The 13,046-nt window shown below is 42.9% G+C and overlaps 2 protein-coding genes across 5 annotated transcripts in view; one reads left to right on the top strand and one right to left on the bottom strand.

The window, feature by feature from the left end:
- Gnf1 (germ line transcription factor 1) overlaps window positions 1-3,847 on the bottom strand; it is a 38,796-nt gene extending 34,949 nt beyond the window's left edge. The window contains exons 1-4 of one of the 2 annotated variants that reach the window (XM_084598402.1): window positions 3,584-3,847; window positions 3,046-3,288; window positions 2,235-2,289; window positions 2,022-2,105 (exon numbers count right to left, since the gene is read on the bottom strand). In XM_084598402.1, the coding sequence (XP_084454528.1) occupies window positions 2,022-2,105; window positions 2,235-2,289; window positions 3,046-3,288; window positions 3,584-3,586 (385 nt within the window). In that variant the 5' untranslated portion in view covers window positions 3,587-3,847. The remainder of the gene's footprint in view (window positions 1-2,021; window positions 2,106-2,234; window positions 2,290-3,045; window positions 3,289-3,583) is intronic. The other variant, XM_084598401.1, reaches the window with a different exon arrangement.
- Window positions 3,848-3,950: 103 nt separating this feature from the next.
- Window positions 3,951-13,046, top strand: part of LOC146196632 (uncharacterized) — a 41,552-nt gene continuing 32,456 nt past the window's right edge. The window contains exons 1-3 of one of the 3 annotated variants that reach the window (XM_084598399.1): window positions 3,951-4,202; window positions 9,775-10,066; window positions 12,254-12,410. In XM_084598399.1, the coding sequence (XP_084454525.1) occupies window positions 4,157-4,202; window positions 9,775-10,066; window positions 12,254-12,410 (495 nt within the window). In that variant the 5' untranslated portion in view covers window positions 3,951-4,156. The remainder of the gene's footprint in view (window positions 4,203-9,774; window positions 10,067-12,253; window positions 12,411-13,046) is intronic. The other 2 variants (XM_084598400.1, XM_084598398.1) reach the window with 2 other exon arrangements.

The raw sequence follows: 13,046 nt of genomic DNA, 5'->3' as shown, positions 1-13,046 counted from the left end.
AGTATGTGCTCCCAGGCTACCCTGCCTCTTCTTTTCTTGTTTTTGATGGTCCCTTTTGTATTATTAGATGTTAGAGATGAGTAAAGCTGAGACAAAATGAAATTGCTCTGACACAGATGGTGTTTCAGCACCGCCAAAATCAAGTTGATCTTTGCATCAATAACGCAGCATTTGAAAGCTGGCACTCCACGTTTCTTTCCGGTGCATCAGTGGCTTTTGCATGCGCTATGCGGATAACTGTTCGGTCGGAAAGTTGGCTTCATGTTCCCTCTCCAGCTTGCCACAGTTCCCTGGCAACAAAGTTTACCAAAGGTGACAGAGAATGAGAATTGAAAGCCTTTAATGCTTTTAAAAGTGCAGCCAGAAGCAGTTAGCTTTCAGCTAGGGGTGTGCCAGAGGCTTCTAAGAGCTTTTAGGAGGGTGGAGGGGTGTGAACAGTACTTTTTCAAAACCGAATCAAATACAAATTAGCTTGCTTTACTACCTAATCAAATAGGAAAGGCGTGATGAAAAACTGACCTGAACACGAATTAAATATTCGTGCAATTATTCCCAACTAGTGCGGCCATTTGTACAAAAGAAATATTCATGCGAAGGAGCGAAGTGCTAGCGGCAGTCCTACAAGCCATGTAATTAAATCTTCAGCTGCTGAAAGCCACAACACTGATTTCAACTAGGGGATACGCAACATGAAACCAATAATTACCTCTACAACTGTAATTTCGCACACAGGAAAAAACTGCCTCCGCTTATACCTTGCTATGCTAGTGACAGCAATGAACAAATTAGTGCGAAATATCAGCTGATGAAAGTGACAGGAGTCTGAGCCATGACGTCTGATGCTGGGCATGAAGGCAGAGATTGCCTCACTTGGCTGAACCCAGTCACATTCTGAAATTCTGTCACATACGTGTAGTATGACAAGAACTCTGCCCCCACAAACAAAATGCTTCGCAGCACAGAACTGTCGTTTCCACACAGACAGATTTTGGAATGTGCTCAGTTTTGAAATAGACGTCCAAGAAAACTATGGTATGCTGTATTCAACTCCGTACCAATTATTCAAAAAACTTCAGAATAGACTTAATTTGTTGCCAATAACATTAGACATGCATTACTTGATCAAATCAAATCAAATAATATTAAACTTGCGTTTCAAAAATTCAAATATTTGTGCACTCCTGGTTTTAGCACATTCAACATAAGCCGCAGCGTGACTCAATTTGTCCCACTGTGACTCCGTGCCATACATGTTGTAAGAAAAGTGCCAAGAAGAAAAAAAGCAGCAGAAATGAGCTAGAGAGCTTATAAAGAAGTCTAACAATAGAAAGTGTCAGTGGGAAATTGCTAAACAAGAATACATTTAAAGAAGGCAATATTCACAGTTCATATACACTGAAACCAGACACGAGGATAAAAAAGCAAGGGAATCTGTGCACACCTTCCTGAAGTCTACCGAGTTGTTGGTTCGAAATTCCCTCTAAAATGATGTTCAAACTAAGTTAAATACAGAAAAGCTAGAAGTTAGCAGGGAAAAAGCAGACTAATAACTTATAGCCATTTTTTTTTTTACTTATATAGGCTGGCCCTAAGTGGCTATAAATATTGTTCCCCTCATTCGCAAAGATGTGAGAGGTAACCTGGTATTTTCTGGCCCTTATGAGACCAAGGCAAACAAGGGACATAATGGGCCCTCATGAATAACAATGTCTAAAACAAATCCGTAAGTGTGAGTCTTTCCAAATATTCAATAGTCACACTATCATGAAATATCACAAACTATAAGCTAACCTTGCTCAGACATGCTAATCAATGCAGTAATGCATTCAAACAAGCCAAACACTGCACCATCCACACAAAAGGAAAAGAAAAAAAAAATTGCATTTTTACACATTCGAATGAACACAGTGCATATGATACCAACAAAACTGAATAACTGAAAACGTTTTGCTTCCCACTACATTGATATCAGTGTCAAGAATACTAAAAAAAAGTCAGTCATCAATACAAAGCCAGCTTACCGTTATCAGAATCAATAGTTGCAGCCTTAATTTCTTTGGCTTGTTTTTTTGCTTTCTTCGGTATTGGTTCTTCATCATCTGAATCTGAATAAAATTTCCAAAGTGGTTTTTTTACATGAGGTCTCTTATTGAATTCTCATCTTTTGAGCAAATACATCTATATCACAGCTTGCATGTCGCACATGCGATTCTAACCATCTGAAGCCAACTAACCAGAATCAAGCATGACAATCCTCTGGCGTGACTTTTTTCCAGGTTCCTTTTTTTCCTGAAAAGTGGAAACACAAAAACAGCCAAGCTAATACCGAAAAATATGAACATGACGACTTCTTTCAAAGTGAACAGCGCAGCCAATAAATTAAGTTATGGAAGGAGTATGGACCAATGCATGTGCTACGAAAACTGGTGCCCAGGGTTACCCATAAAGCAAGCAAAAAAAGGCAAGTGAACAAGATTGAAAACATGCAGCAAATGGTGACAGAAAACAGCTTTTCAAGTTTCTATGAATAAAAAAAAAAAAAAAAAGTCGAAACAGAGATGCTTAGCATCTGATACACAACAAGGCATCTTCCTTAACATCTGCTTCTTTTTTCAATGTGGCAGCAAAAGATTTTTACTTTCAAATCTAAAGAGAGAATGTACAAGATCAATGTGCTGTTGCTCACTTAATCAGTAAATAAGCTCCTGCCCTGCATTTACTGCAGGTAGCCTTTTGACTGAAAGTGCTCGGTGCAGCCTACTGTGAGGCAGCCTCTAGAGTTTTATAACGTCATGGAGGGGTTTTAGAGTGGCATATGTCTAATAGTCTCACTCACAAAATTTGATCTCTTTTGACATATTTCTCAAGTGCACATATCCAGTATGCAGCGGTAGCAAGCACCTACTAATTTTCCTATTGTTTAATTACCAAGTTTAGAGAGACGAGGAGAATCACGTCAAAATATACGCGCAACCGCCCTTTCGAAAACCCATGCAGTAAGTTGCCCTAGAAATCGAAGGCAATTTTCGCGGTACACTCGCATACCTTTGTTGTTGTTGTTGTGCCCTTAGATGTTTCCGGGGGCTTAGCATTATCTTTTTCTTTCTTCGAGCTCTTTGAGGGTGAACGAATTTTCGTAATCTTTTCGGCGGCCTTGGTTTTTGGTTGTGCTTCCGCTGCTCTCGCTGGCTGTTTAGAGTTGCCTTTCACATGTGCTTGCTTCTTTACTTCGTCTGCAGTTCGCTTGACTGGCGGCGAACCAGAAGGCGTGAAAAACTTGCGAATGTCCTGCGGTTAAATGGGCGTTAAACGAAAGACAGTGATAACTTCCCGCTGAAAATAATGCCGTACATTGTTCATCATAGAAACGGTGCCAAGATACTGTTCCGAGACTCTGGACGTGAAGTAGTACATGTACATGTTGAAATCAGATACAATTTCTTTTTATGATAAGACAAATATAGAGGATTTCGTTTTCTTGCATTTTATGACTATCGTATCGCGCGTTTAGTTGCATGCTGAAGTATCAAGAGGCAATGAAGTAGCGTTTGTCAGCAGTACCAAGGAAGGCAAAATTACACACCATTACAGTGACTTCCGCAGGCAGAATGGCTGCATCAGTAAAATGTAGCTTTGTGGCCAATTTCCACGCAAAACGTTTCAACAGGACAAGTTTTCAATTTCATGTTACCACATGTTTTCTACAACAACTAAACGGCAGTTCGCGCCATATTTCATGACCTGGTTGCCAGGCATCCCCAACAAGCGCAGCGGCAAAATTTTGTGATTTTGACATAAGTGAAATGTTTTTGTCGTTCCAACTTTTTCTTGTTCAGAGATGACATAACTTTCACTATGCAAGAGAGTAAAAGTTTAACAACAAAGATGCAGAAACCCAGAGACCCCGGAACCCGACCGCCACCAGGGACACACGCCGCCACGGACAAACGCATGCGCAAACACCTCTAGCGCTATTTTTGGAACGTTTGCGTGTCCATTCCGTAGGCGGTAGTTTCGTTTTCTCGGGAAATTTGTCAACGCGAAGCAAGTTTTCGTAGGCCAGGCACTTGCAAAGCATGTTGTTAGTGAACTGAATTCAAATACGTTCGCGTTTATAGTACTCTGAATCGAAGAAAGGAGGCACGATTGAACATATATGGCTTCCAGCGAGGAATTTTTCACCGACCGGCGATCGCCCTCTGGTATGCCTGCTTAATATTTCTGCTTGCAAGCGTGATTTGTGGGCTGTGCTCTTCACTTTGCGCAGGTTGTTCACACGTCGACTCATCTGAGCACGCACGTACTACAAATAGATTAATTATGCTTACTGACAACTTCCAGTTTGACGACTGATATGTGACCACTGCAGTTTGTGCGTGTGTTCTTTCGCCGAGCAGTCGGCAGCGTCATGTTTGGGCGCGGTCATGCGAGGTCCAAAAACGAACCGAAAATTGCGAAAATTCGGCGGGAACCAATTCGCTGGTTTTTAGATCCAATTTAGTTCTAAGGGAATTTGTATGAACTGTTCTGATGGAAATGTTGGAGTTAGAAACTGAGTCGGGCAGCCTTAACACTTCAAGCAAATGAAAATCATGCATTGAAGCCAACCAGTCGAAAACCAGTTGTTTTACCACTCAGCAATTTGCTTCCAGACGGAAATATAATTTTGGTCGCCCAATCATATTTGGATTCAAATAAATTACCACATAATTGAACTGCCTAGCCCACAAGAAAAAAAAATTGAATTCAATTTGAAATCAATTAGCTTTGCCCCAAGGGCTGCTCCGAGGTGAAAAAAAAAATTGATTCTGTCGTGTGTTCTGATAGAAGCAAATGGAATCAGACTCAAAAAGACTGCCATGCATATATTGACTCGTGAATCCATGCACCGGGTCATTTTGAACTGAATGTTCTGTGTGATGTAAGTGCATGTTAAGAACCCTAGGTGGTCGAAATATCCAGAGCCCTCCGCTATGGCGTATGTCATAGCCTGATTCATTTTTGGACATTAAACTTCATAAGCCAAACCAATTTCAAGTGAATCCCGTTTGGATGCCAATGGTTTTCTAGACTTAGATCAGCATATTACTCACTAACCAACGTTGCTATAAACAGTAATTAGCGAATTAATTGAATGCATCTTTAAAAAATTTATGACAGCTGAATTGTGGTGATTTTCACGACCACAACAGTCGTCAATAAATTAAATAAATCGATCCATTGGTTTCGTGTGGAGGGTCCCACGAGTGGGCTACGTAAGCCCAGAATGTGGACATATACTGGCCACTCTGGTGTTGTCACCACTTCACGTCTGCTATGCAGTATCTGCATGGTTATAAGGTTGGTGCCAAGACCACACATGTTAAAATAAATTGCCCTGCCCGCCCAGTCTTCCAACACAATGGGCTAGCTTTACAACACAGAAGGAGCAAAAGGCTTTCTCCCTTTTTGACTCCGGCCATACAAAACTGGTCTAGAGGGGGCTGGCAATTTAGTGTTTTCAGCGGGTGCTGAATAAGTGCTGTGCACCTGGTGGGAGAAAGAGTAAATTTACAAGTGGAGAGATTGAACAGAAGTGGATACCCCAAGAGCCTCTTGGTATCTGCAGCTGAAAGCTGTTTAAAAAGCAAGCGACCTCTGGTAAGATAGCTTAAGATTGAGCAGAGGAGACCGTTTGTGGTCCTTCCTCACATCCACGAGATATTACAATAGTTAAAAAAAATTTCCAGTCAATTTGATGGTATTGTAGGGATATTTGCACCAAAGAAGTTAAAAAGACTGCATAGGAAAGTCAACAAAAGCAGTAAGACCAAAGAAGGCTACGGTATATGGCATAAGGAATGCTTTGTCAGCTGCTTTGAGGAAGGGGTTTACGAGATGCATCAGTGAGAACGGAGCATCGGATGGCATATGATGCATTGTCAGCTCCAAGAAACTTGGCAGCCCATTGATCCTGCTGTGGTAAAGATGGCACAGAAAAAATCCAACTGTGAAGCTTTGCGTGGACAGGTTCAGGGACACAACTGCTCTGGCAAGGTCCAAGGATATTTTGAAGAGAAATTATCAAAGCCTTCAGAATGATTTTGGGTTAGGAAGGAGAGCGTGTTGGCAGCTCTCAGCAGGAAGGAGATTCAGCTGCTTCTTCGGGATAGTAGCAGAAAATAGGATTGTTTTTGGCAGGACATGTAGTGCAAAGAGAGGATAACAGATGGTCACTTAGGGTAACAAACTGGATTCCAAGGGAAGAAAAGCGCAGCAGGGGGCGGCAGAAAATTAGGTGGGCGGATGAGGATAAGAAGTTCGTAGGGGTCAAGTGGATGTAGCTAGCAGAAGACTGGGTTAATTGGAGGAATATGGGAGAGGCCTTCATCCTGCAGTGAGTATAGTGATGATGATAATGAACTAGTTAATGGGTAGCAGTTTAAACCTACAATTTGTACAATGCAATTGTACTCAAGCTACACAGCCACTGTGGACATATTCTCTACACATATTGAGTACATGATGTGGATGAACCAATTATGTAATGCTATTATATGCTATGCATTAAAATTGCCCATTTGTCAATGTACATGCTAGGTCATTTCATTTCAGGAAATTGTTAAATCCATATTACTTAAGCAGCAACTGAGAATAGCCCCTTATCAATTCTGCCAAATTACATGACCGGCACTTTTTTCATGCCACTATTTTAACACTTTGCTATTTTTATCACTTCATTCTTGCTGTGCCATGTGTTCTGCAAGGCAATTGCCATTGAATTGCAAAGCTTGCTCTCAAAGCTTTTTTTAACAATAAACAGACAGCCTCAATGGGTGCACACGGCTGGTTTCTTGTAAGCAGCTATCTAGCATTTGATAGTTCGCACCAATCGCACAGAATATATCCAAACAGCATTGATTGTCTTCCCTGTTTGCGAAAACCTAAAATTGTTATGTCAGGCAATCATTGCCAGTCAGACATCCCACAGTGCCGCTTCACCCTTGGAATGGTTGCTTGCTTCTGCATAAATTTTTTGTTTTCTTGTGACTACCAAAGTTGCAACTACTGCAAAATAAAAATCAACACTCGAATTATTGCTTCGGATGAATTAATACCTTGCTGCCTTTTGCCCATCGCGAGCTAGCTATCACTGCCGCTCCACGGCGTTCATCAGGAGCCTGTTTCGGCTGCCACGCCCCCTGCTCTGGAAAGAGCCCCGGCGCCACAGATGGTGTTCATCCGAGATGAAGAGTTTTCAAACTGAAGCTGGTTCTAGTAATATTGGCGCATGTATCCTTGCCAGTGGCCACGCCTGGTGTACATTTTAGTTTCAATGCACAGTTGTCTTTAACAAAGATTAAAAAAAAAAAACATGCATCACTTCTGCAGCCTAAGTTTTACTGGATGTCAAGGGTGCTCATTATGCTACTGCATGTTCAGCTTTTCAAGAACTGCGCAACAGTATGGGAGCGCTCAGGGCTGCCCTCCAAGTTGTCTGCCTTGTCTGTATTATATTAGCTTTCTGCTTCCAGTGGCCAGATGGCTTCTGAGTCTCTTCTGCTTTAGCCTCAGATGATTTGTGATTTTAAATTTAATATGCATTCTATCGGTCATGCTCGTGTTTCACTAAATATATGTTACTGGCCTGGTGCACTGGTATGGAGGCGCCACTGCGCCAGAACAAGTGGCACCGCCACTCAGGCGGTGCATGCAAAAAGAGGATGTTCACCTCTCATGTGAGGCAGCAGAAGAAGCTAGGAAAGGTATGCTTTCCAACATCAGCGCGTTAGAACAGACCTTTTTACGGCCGCTTTTGTGTCTTACGCCGCACACACGCAGACACCATGTGTGTGTTACAAAAAGAAAGTTGAAACGAAAGAAAGCCACTACTCATTCTCGACTAGGAGCACGTTTCTTTCTGTAGGGCCTGCCCCACCCTTCACGCGCGAGCGCTTCGTTTCAAGAGTTTGACTCTGCATGCAAACATGTGCTCTGAAGGAAAGACACTAAACAAAGTACAAAGCGGAAAGGGTGTGCTCGGCTTTGCTTCCAATAGCAATGCACCGGCGGCAGCTAGCAAGACCATCCCCCCTCCCCTCATTCTGGGTTGCTGTAAGTACGAATGTGTTTGAAGCTTGAAAAAAAAAAAAAAAAACCCTTCCGTGCAGCAGGCAGTGCACGCACTCCTAGTAACACTAGTCCATGACCTACACTGGTCATATCAGATCTGCCCTGGGGCACTGAGCGTCAGAAATATGGGTGCAAGTGGCAGCACTTCCCTGAGATTTCTGTCAGAATCCGGCAGCAGGGTCCTTCACCACAGACTGACTGAGGGGTCGCGACTCACCACGGTCGCCAAACGTGGCTGAGTAAACTCTTCAGTCCTTGGTGTTAGGTGGCTTTCTGACCATTGCAAATGTTTACGCATATTTTGAAAATGGCAATTATGTTGTGCAATGTGAAATTGTATGTTAAGCCCGTGTGCAGTGGGCACAAATAAGTTCAGTGCAGCAACGCCCTCGGGTGTCTATGGCAAGTTCGCAGTCCAAGTGAAAAGTGTTGTGTAATCAGGTTGGAGGTGAATTTCATTCTTTGGCGGCTAGTTTATTCATAGTGTGAGTAATTAGGTTTCCGCCACAGCATATGCGCATTCCACGTTTGCTTGCCTGTCTGGACCGAAGCAGATCATGAAAAGTGAGCATAGGTGAAATGGTGCAGAGGGGTGATACGGGCTAGTCAGCGCATGTTGTTTTCCTTTCTCTCCCTATCCTTTGCACTGTCTTCATGCCATATATGGTCACAGATTTAAGCAGAAGGTGAAGAAAGAGTAATCAAGCCTTATACATGAAACATTGTCTCGTTCTTCCACGCCATATTGGCTGCTCTGGGCCTGCAATCTCGTATTGTTTCCCCGTACAGGAATAGAAAAACTTTGGTTTTCGGCTGCTTTCCAGCTGTATTTCTATACTGTTATGAAAATCTGAAACTCAACAATGAATTTAGTTTCATATTTTACTCAAGTTTTCTTTTTGTTCCCGCGGACAGCCGCAATGGGATTAGAACACAGCTTTGGCAATGTCAGCGGCATCGTATCCAAACATGGCTTTTTCCGCCGTGGCTCCCAGGTGGCGCGACATGCATGGCTGTAACTGCAGCGCGCCAGGCCCATAGGACATTGCTGCATGTTTACGAAGATGCAGAGGTCTGTAGCAGAGAGCTTAGAGAAAACTCGTTGCGTAAAACTGTGGGACCTATGGCTGAAAGTTATTTTGTATGCATTCATGGGAACAACCGGACTTGAGAAATTTATTTGCATATTAATAGTCACGAACCGAATTTTGCTCGTGTCTGACAAGGGTATACGCTTCCACAAAGTGGCCGGAAGATATTTTGGGAAGAAAAAAAATTGGAGCAGTTAATAAGATTGATGCGGAGCGAAACTCCATACATATTCGTAACTTCTTCTTTCACTCATTTTTGCTAAGTCATTTCTTAGCCTTTTTCATTTTTGCTTGGCCATGCTCAGTTCGATCGCTCCCTATAAGTGGAGAAGGAAAAGTTCGTAAGCTCCACCTGCCTGCCAGCTGCCACGTTTGGCACGTGGATGCTTTGCATATACACTGACATCACCAATGCCGGAGAGCTTTCGCCTTCGTAGCACTCCTGTTGCTGTAATCACTTTGAAACAGCTTCATGACTGTCCTGTTGATATAATTGCTTGAAACAGTTTTGTAATCAGTATGGTAAAAGAACCCTTTCTGCGTTGCTAACAGTCCCGCCATGACTTTGCAGATGGCAACAGCGAAGGAAAGACGCGCTTCACAGATGACATCGACGTCCTGGACGTGGTTGACTTTCCCTGCCTCGTGGATGACGAGACGATGGAGTTCCTTCGCAGCCATGGCCGTGTGTTCTTCCTGTCGCGTGGCCCGCCCGGCTCAGGCAAAGGAACGGTGGCCTCGAGGCTGCACGAGCTGTACCCGGGCAGCCGCCTCTACTGGTCTGGTAAGATGTTCCTCTCGCCTGCAGCTCCGGCCAGGAACAAGAAGACACTTGCAGAGTCGCACACATTCTGCAGGCAAAAGTATGAATGCTGTATTGTATTACGAATGCTGTATTGTATTCTGTCTCAAGTCATATAGCAGTGCCCCCCTCTCCTACCTTTTGTGTCTGTCTTTTGTTCAGATTATAAACTTAAACAGGCACTAAAGGGTTCTACCAACTATAAGAAAAACCAATTAAACTGGTAGATATTGAATTGCCCATCATCCTGCCGACAAAATTTCCGATCTAGCTTAAGATGCATGCGATTAAAATAGGCGTCCCTGTTTCCCCTTTTATATCAAACACCGGCTCAAGAGAAAAAAGCACACATTACAGACTGGCATTGCGCTCTGCCCACGAAATGCCTTGAGCTAGACGGGCTCAGTCATTTACTTTTGTTTACCACTTGCTCTCCTTTCGCAGCTAGACAGTAAAGGAGTGTGGAAAGGGAAATGTGCTGTGGTTTCTAGTTGCCTGGTCAGGCGGGCACCCTGCCTTGGCTGTAGTACTGGCAAACCAGTGATGGCACTCCACTGCATGACATCACCTGTGCTACAGGCGATGTAATGTGTGGGAACTCGAGTGAACGCCAGGCATTGTGGGTCAGCGCGCGCCGCGGAAGTGGGAATTTATAAAAACTTCAGGGGATGCTTAGAACTTTCTAAGAATGTGAAGGTGAAAGCCTAGTGGATGTTTTGTTAAACTGTTTGAGTCTTTTATTTGCTCTCCATAACATCCAAATATACCAGTACACACTTCAGTCACTGCATCCACTTTTCAACGGCGGTTACGATGAGCGGTATTTCGAGCTACTCTAGCCTCCTTCATTGGGACATACTTTCTCAGTCTTCTCCACCTGCGACTAGGGCCTGGTGCGTCATCACCCATAGGGTTAGGCAATGAAGCTTTGAGCAAACGCGGTGATGTATACAAAGTGCAAGGCGGGCGAGAACACTGTGAGTATCGTGCGGCCATTTCCAGGATGTTCCACAAGCACCGCTGTTGACATTTCTCTCCTCCTTCCCAGTACTGCTCTTGTCCTTTCCCTCAACACCCTCCCTTGCCGCCGTTAACATTTCTGTCAGTTCTCTGACTGCACTCCAGAACCCTCCTCCAGCGCTGCTATTTCCTTTTCCAGTTAATAGGCTTGTTTCATAATGCAACCTTGAAACATACAGATCTAATGCTTTTGCCATAAAAATGCCTTGAAAATTATCAGCTTGCTTTTGAAGACTTGTAAGCAGCATGCAAGTTCAGTGGCATTTCCTGTACATATTACACTCATCTAATAGCCATTTTCTTGGATGCCTTTTCAGGGACCCATTATTGGGGAACTTCTGGATCAGCAACGTTGGTGTTGATATCCACAGTGGTGATTTGGTTTGGCTTATCAGGTTTAACGGGCTTATGTGGCTCAGGCTACGGGGATGCTATAGTGGACAGCATCTGGTTGATTTCAACCCCTGATGTTCTTCGTTAACATGCACTGTAGTCAGATATAACCCAAGTATGTAGTAACCGCGGCACAAATTCCTCTATGACATAAAGTAGTTCACTGTTAGCCTTTCTCGTCGCTTAAATAAAAAGGCATAACCATCAAACCAAATTATAAGGTTGAGAATTTTTATGCATCTGGCTTGTTTGGTGTATAGTAACACATCAAAACCTGGCACTGTTTACTGTTCACGAGAACAATGCACACACCACATTCCATGGCCCTTATATTGTTGCCAGCTGTCGTTACTTGCCGGTAGCAAGGTTTGGGGGTGGGAGATTGGAGAGTAGGGAAAAAAAGGAGTCACTTTGGAACGACGCAAGAGGGCACCGCACTGGCACAGTTGTCAATACGATTTGGAGAGATTTTATTTGCACGGCATGTTCGCCAGCCGGTAGTTTACGTATGTACAGTGTTGCCAGCTTGCACCACTTAGCATCACAAATGCTTCAATTGGTACACAGCTAGGGAGTTTGATTTCCGTACATCGCGTGGTGTTATTAGCAGACGCGATACCAATGCAAGCTTGTTCGCTTGCATTTTGTTCACTTATGCTCTTTGCCTGATTTATTTTTTTTTTCCCTCAAAAATTCTAGTGTTGCATGCATTCGTTTCACACTGAAGTGAGGTCTTTTAATAACCTAAAGCCATTTCTTAGCGCACTAGCTCCGAATGTATCACTTGTGAAATAGCAGTTATGTCCATGTGTTATGTCCACTGCGTTCATTGCAGGATTGCTGAATACATGCAACAGAATGTTCCAGTCGTTATCAACAGAAACACCAATATGACGGTATGGGAGGTTTCCCAGTTCCTGCAAATAGCTGCCACTTATGGATACACTGTAATCATTCTCGACATCAACAGAAACCTAATCTTGGAGCCGCAAGTAAGCAGCTTTCTTCATCTTTATCAGCAATAAAGACTGCTTTGTATTGTACTTCTCTGGTTAAACCATTTCAGTCACCTTGAATGTTGAATACCTGGGTAAAAGCAAAGGTATAGTACATAGCTATAGTATAGTATAGTTCAGTATAGCATAGTATAGTATAGTACATACATAGTATAGAATAGCTATAGTATAGTATAGTACATACATAGTGTAGTATAGCTATAGTATATGGCTTTTTGATTTGGGTGTTCCCTGTGCCATCAAGCACCTGGTGTTTAAAATGGCACTCCATATTTTGTTATAGGCTGTAAATAGCCGTTAGACTTCATGAAAGTTTAGTACAGTATAGTATAGTACATGGTATAATATAGCTATTGTATATGGCTTTTCGAGTTGGGTGTTCCCTGTGCAATTCTCTATTACTCAACTGAGAAGCGGAACCCGCAGCCTGGATACTTTTGGCAAAGACGGCACATAATAGACCTCAGTGATGAAACGATTACCTAAAGTTAACTAATGATATTTTTTACTTTTGATTTCCAGGGCCAACTTTATATTAATAACTTTAAGGCTCTTATCATAGAAGTTGAGTCCAGTTTCTAAATTTTCTTTATTGGCAATGAATTTCTAGCT

The sequence above is a fragment of the Amblyomma maculatum genome, chromosome 3 (assembly GCF_055883805.1).
Source record: "Amblyomma maculatum isolate TAMU_Amacu chromosome 3, ASM5588380v1, whole genome shotgun sequence".
Taxonomy (NCBI): domain Eukaryota; kingdom Metazoa; phylum Arthropoda; class Arachnida; order Ixodida; family Ixodidae; genus Amblyomma; species Amblyomma maculatum.
Note: the sequence above shows the minus strand (reverse complement) of the source record. Positions and strands in the feature narration are given on the sequence as shown.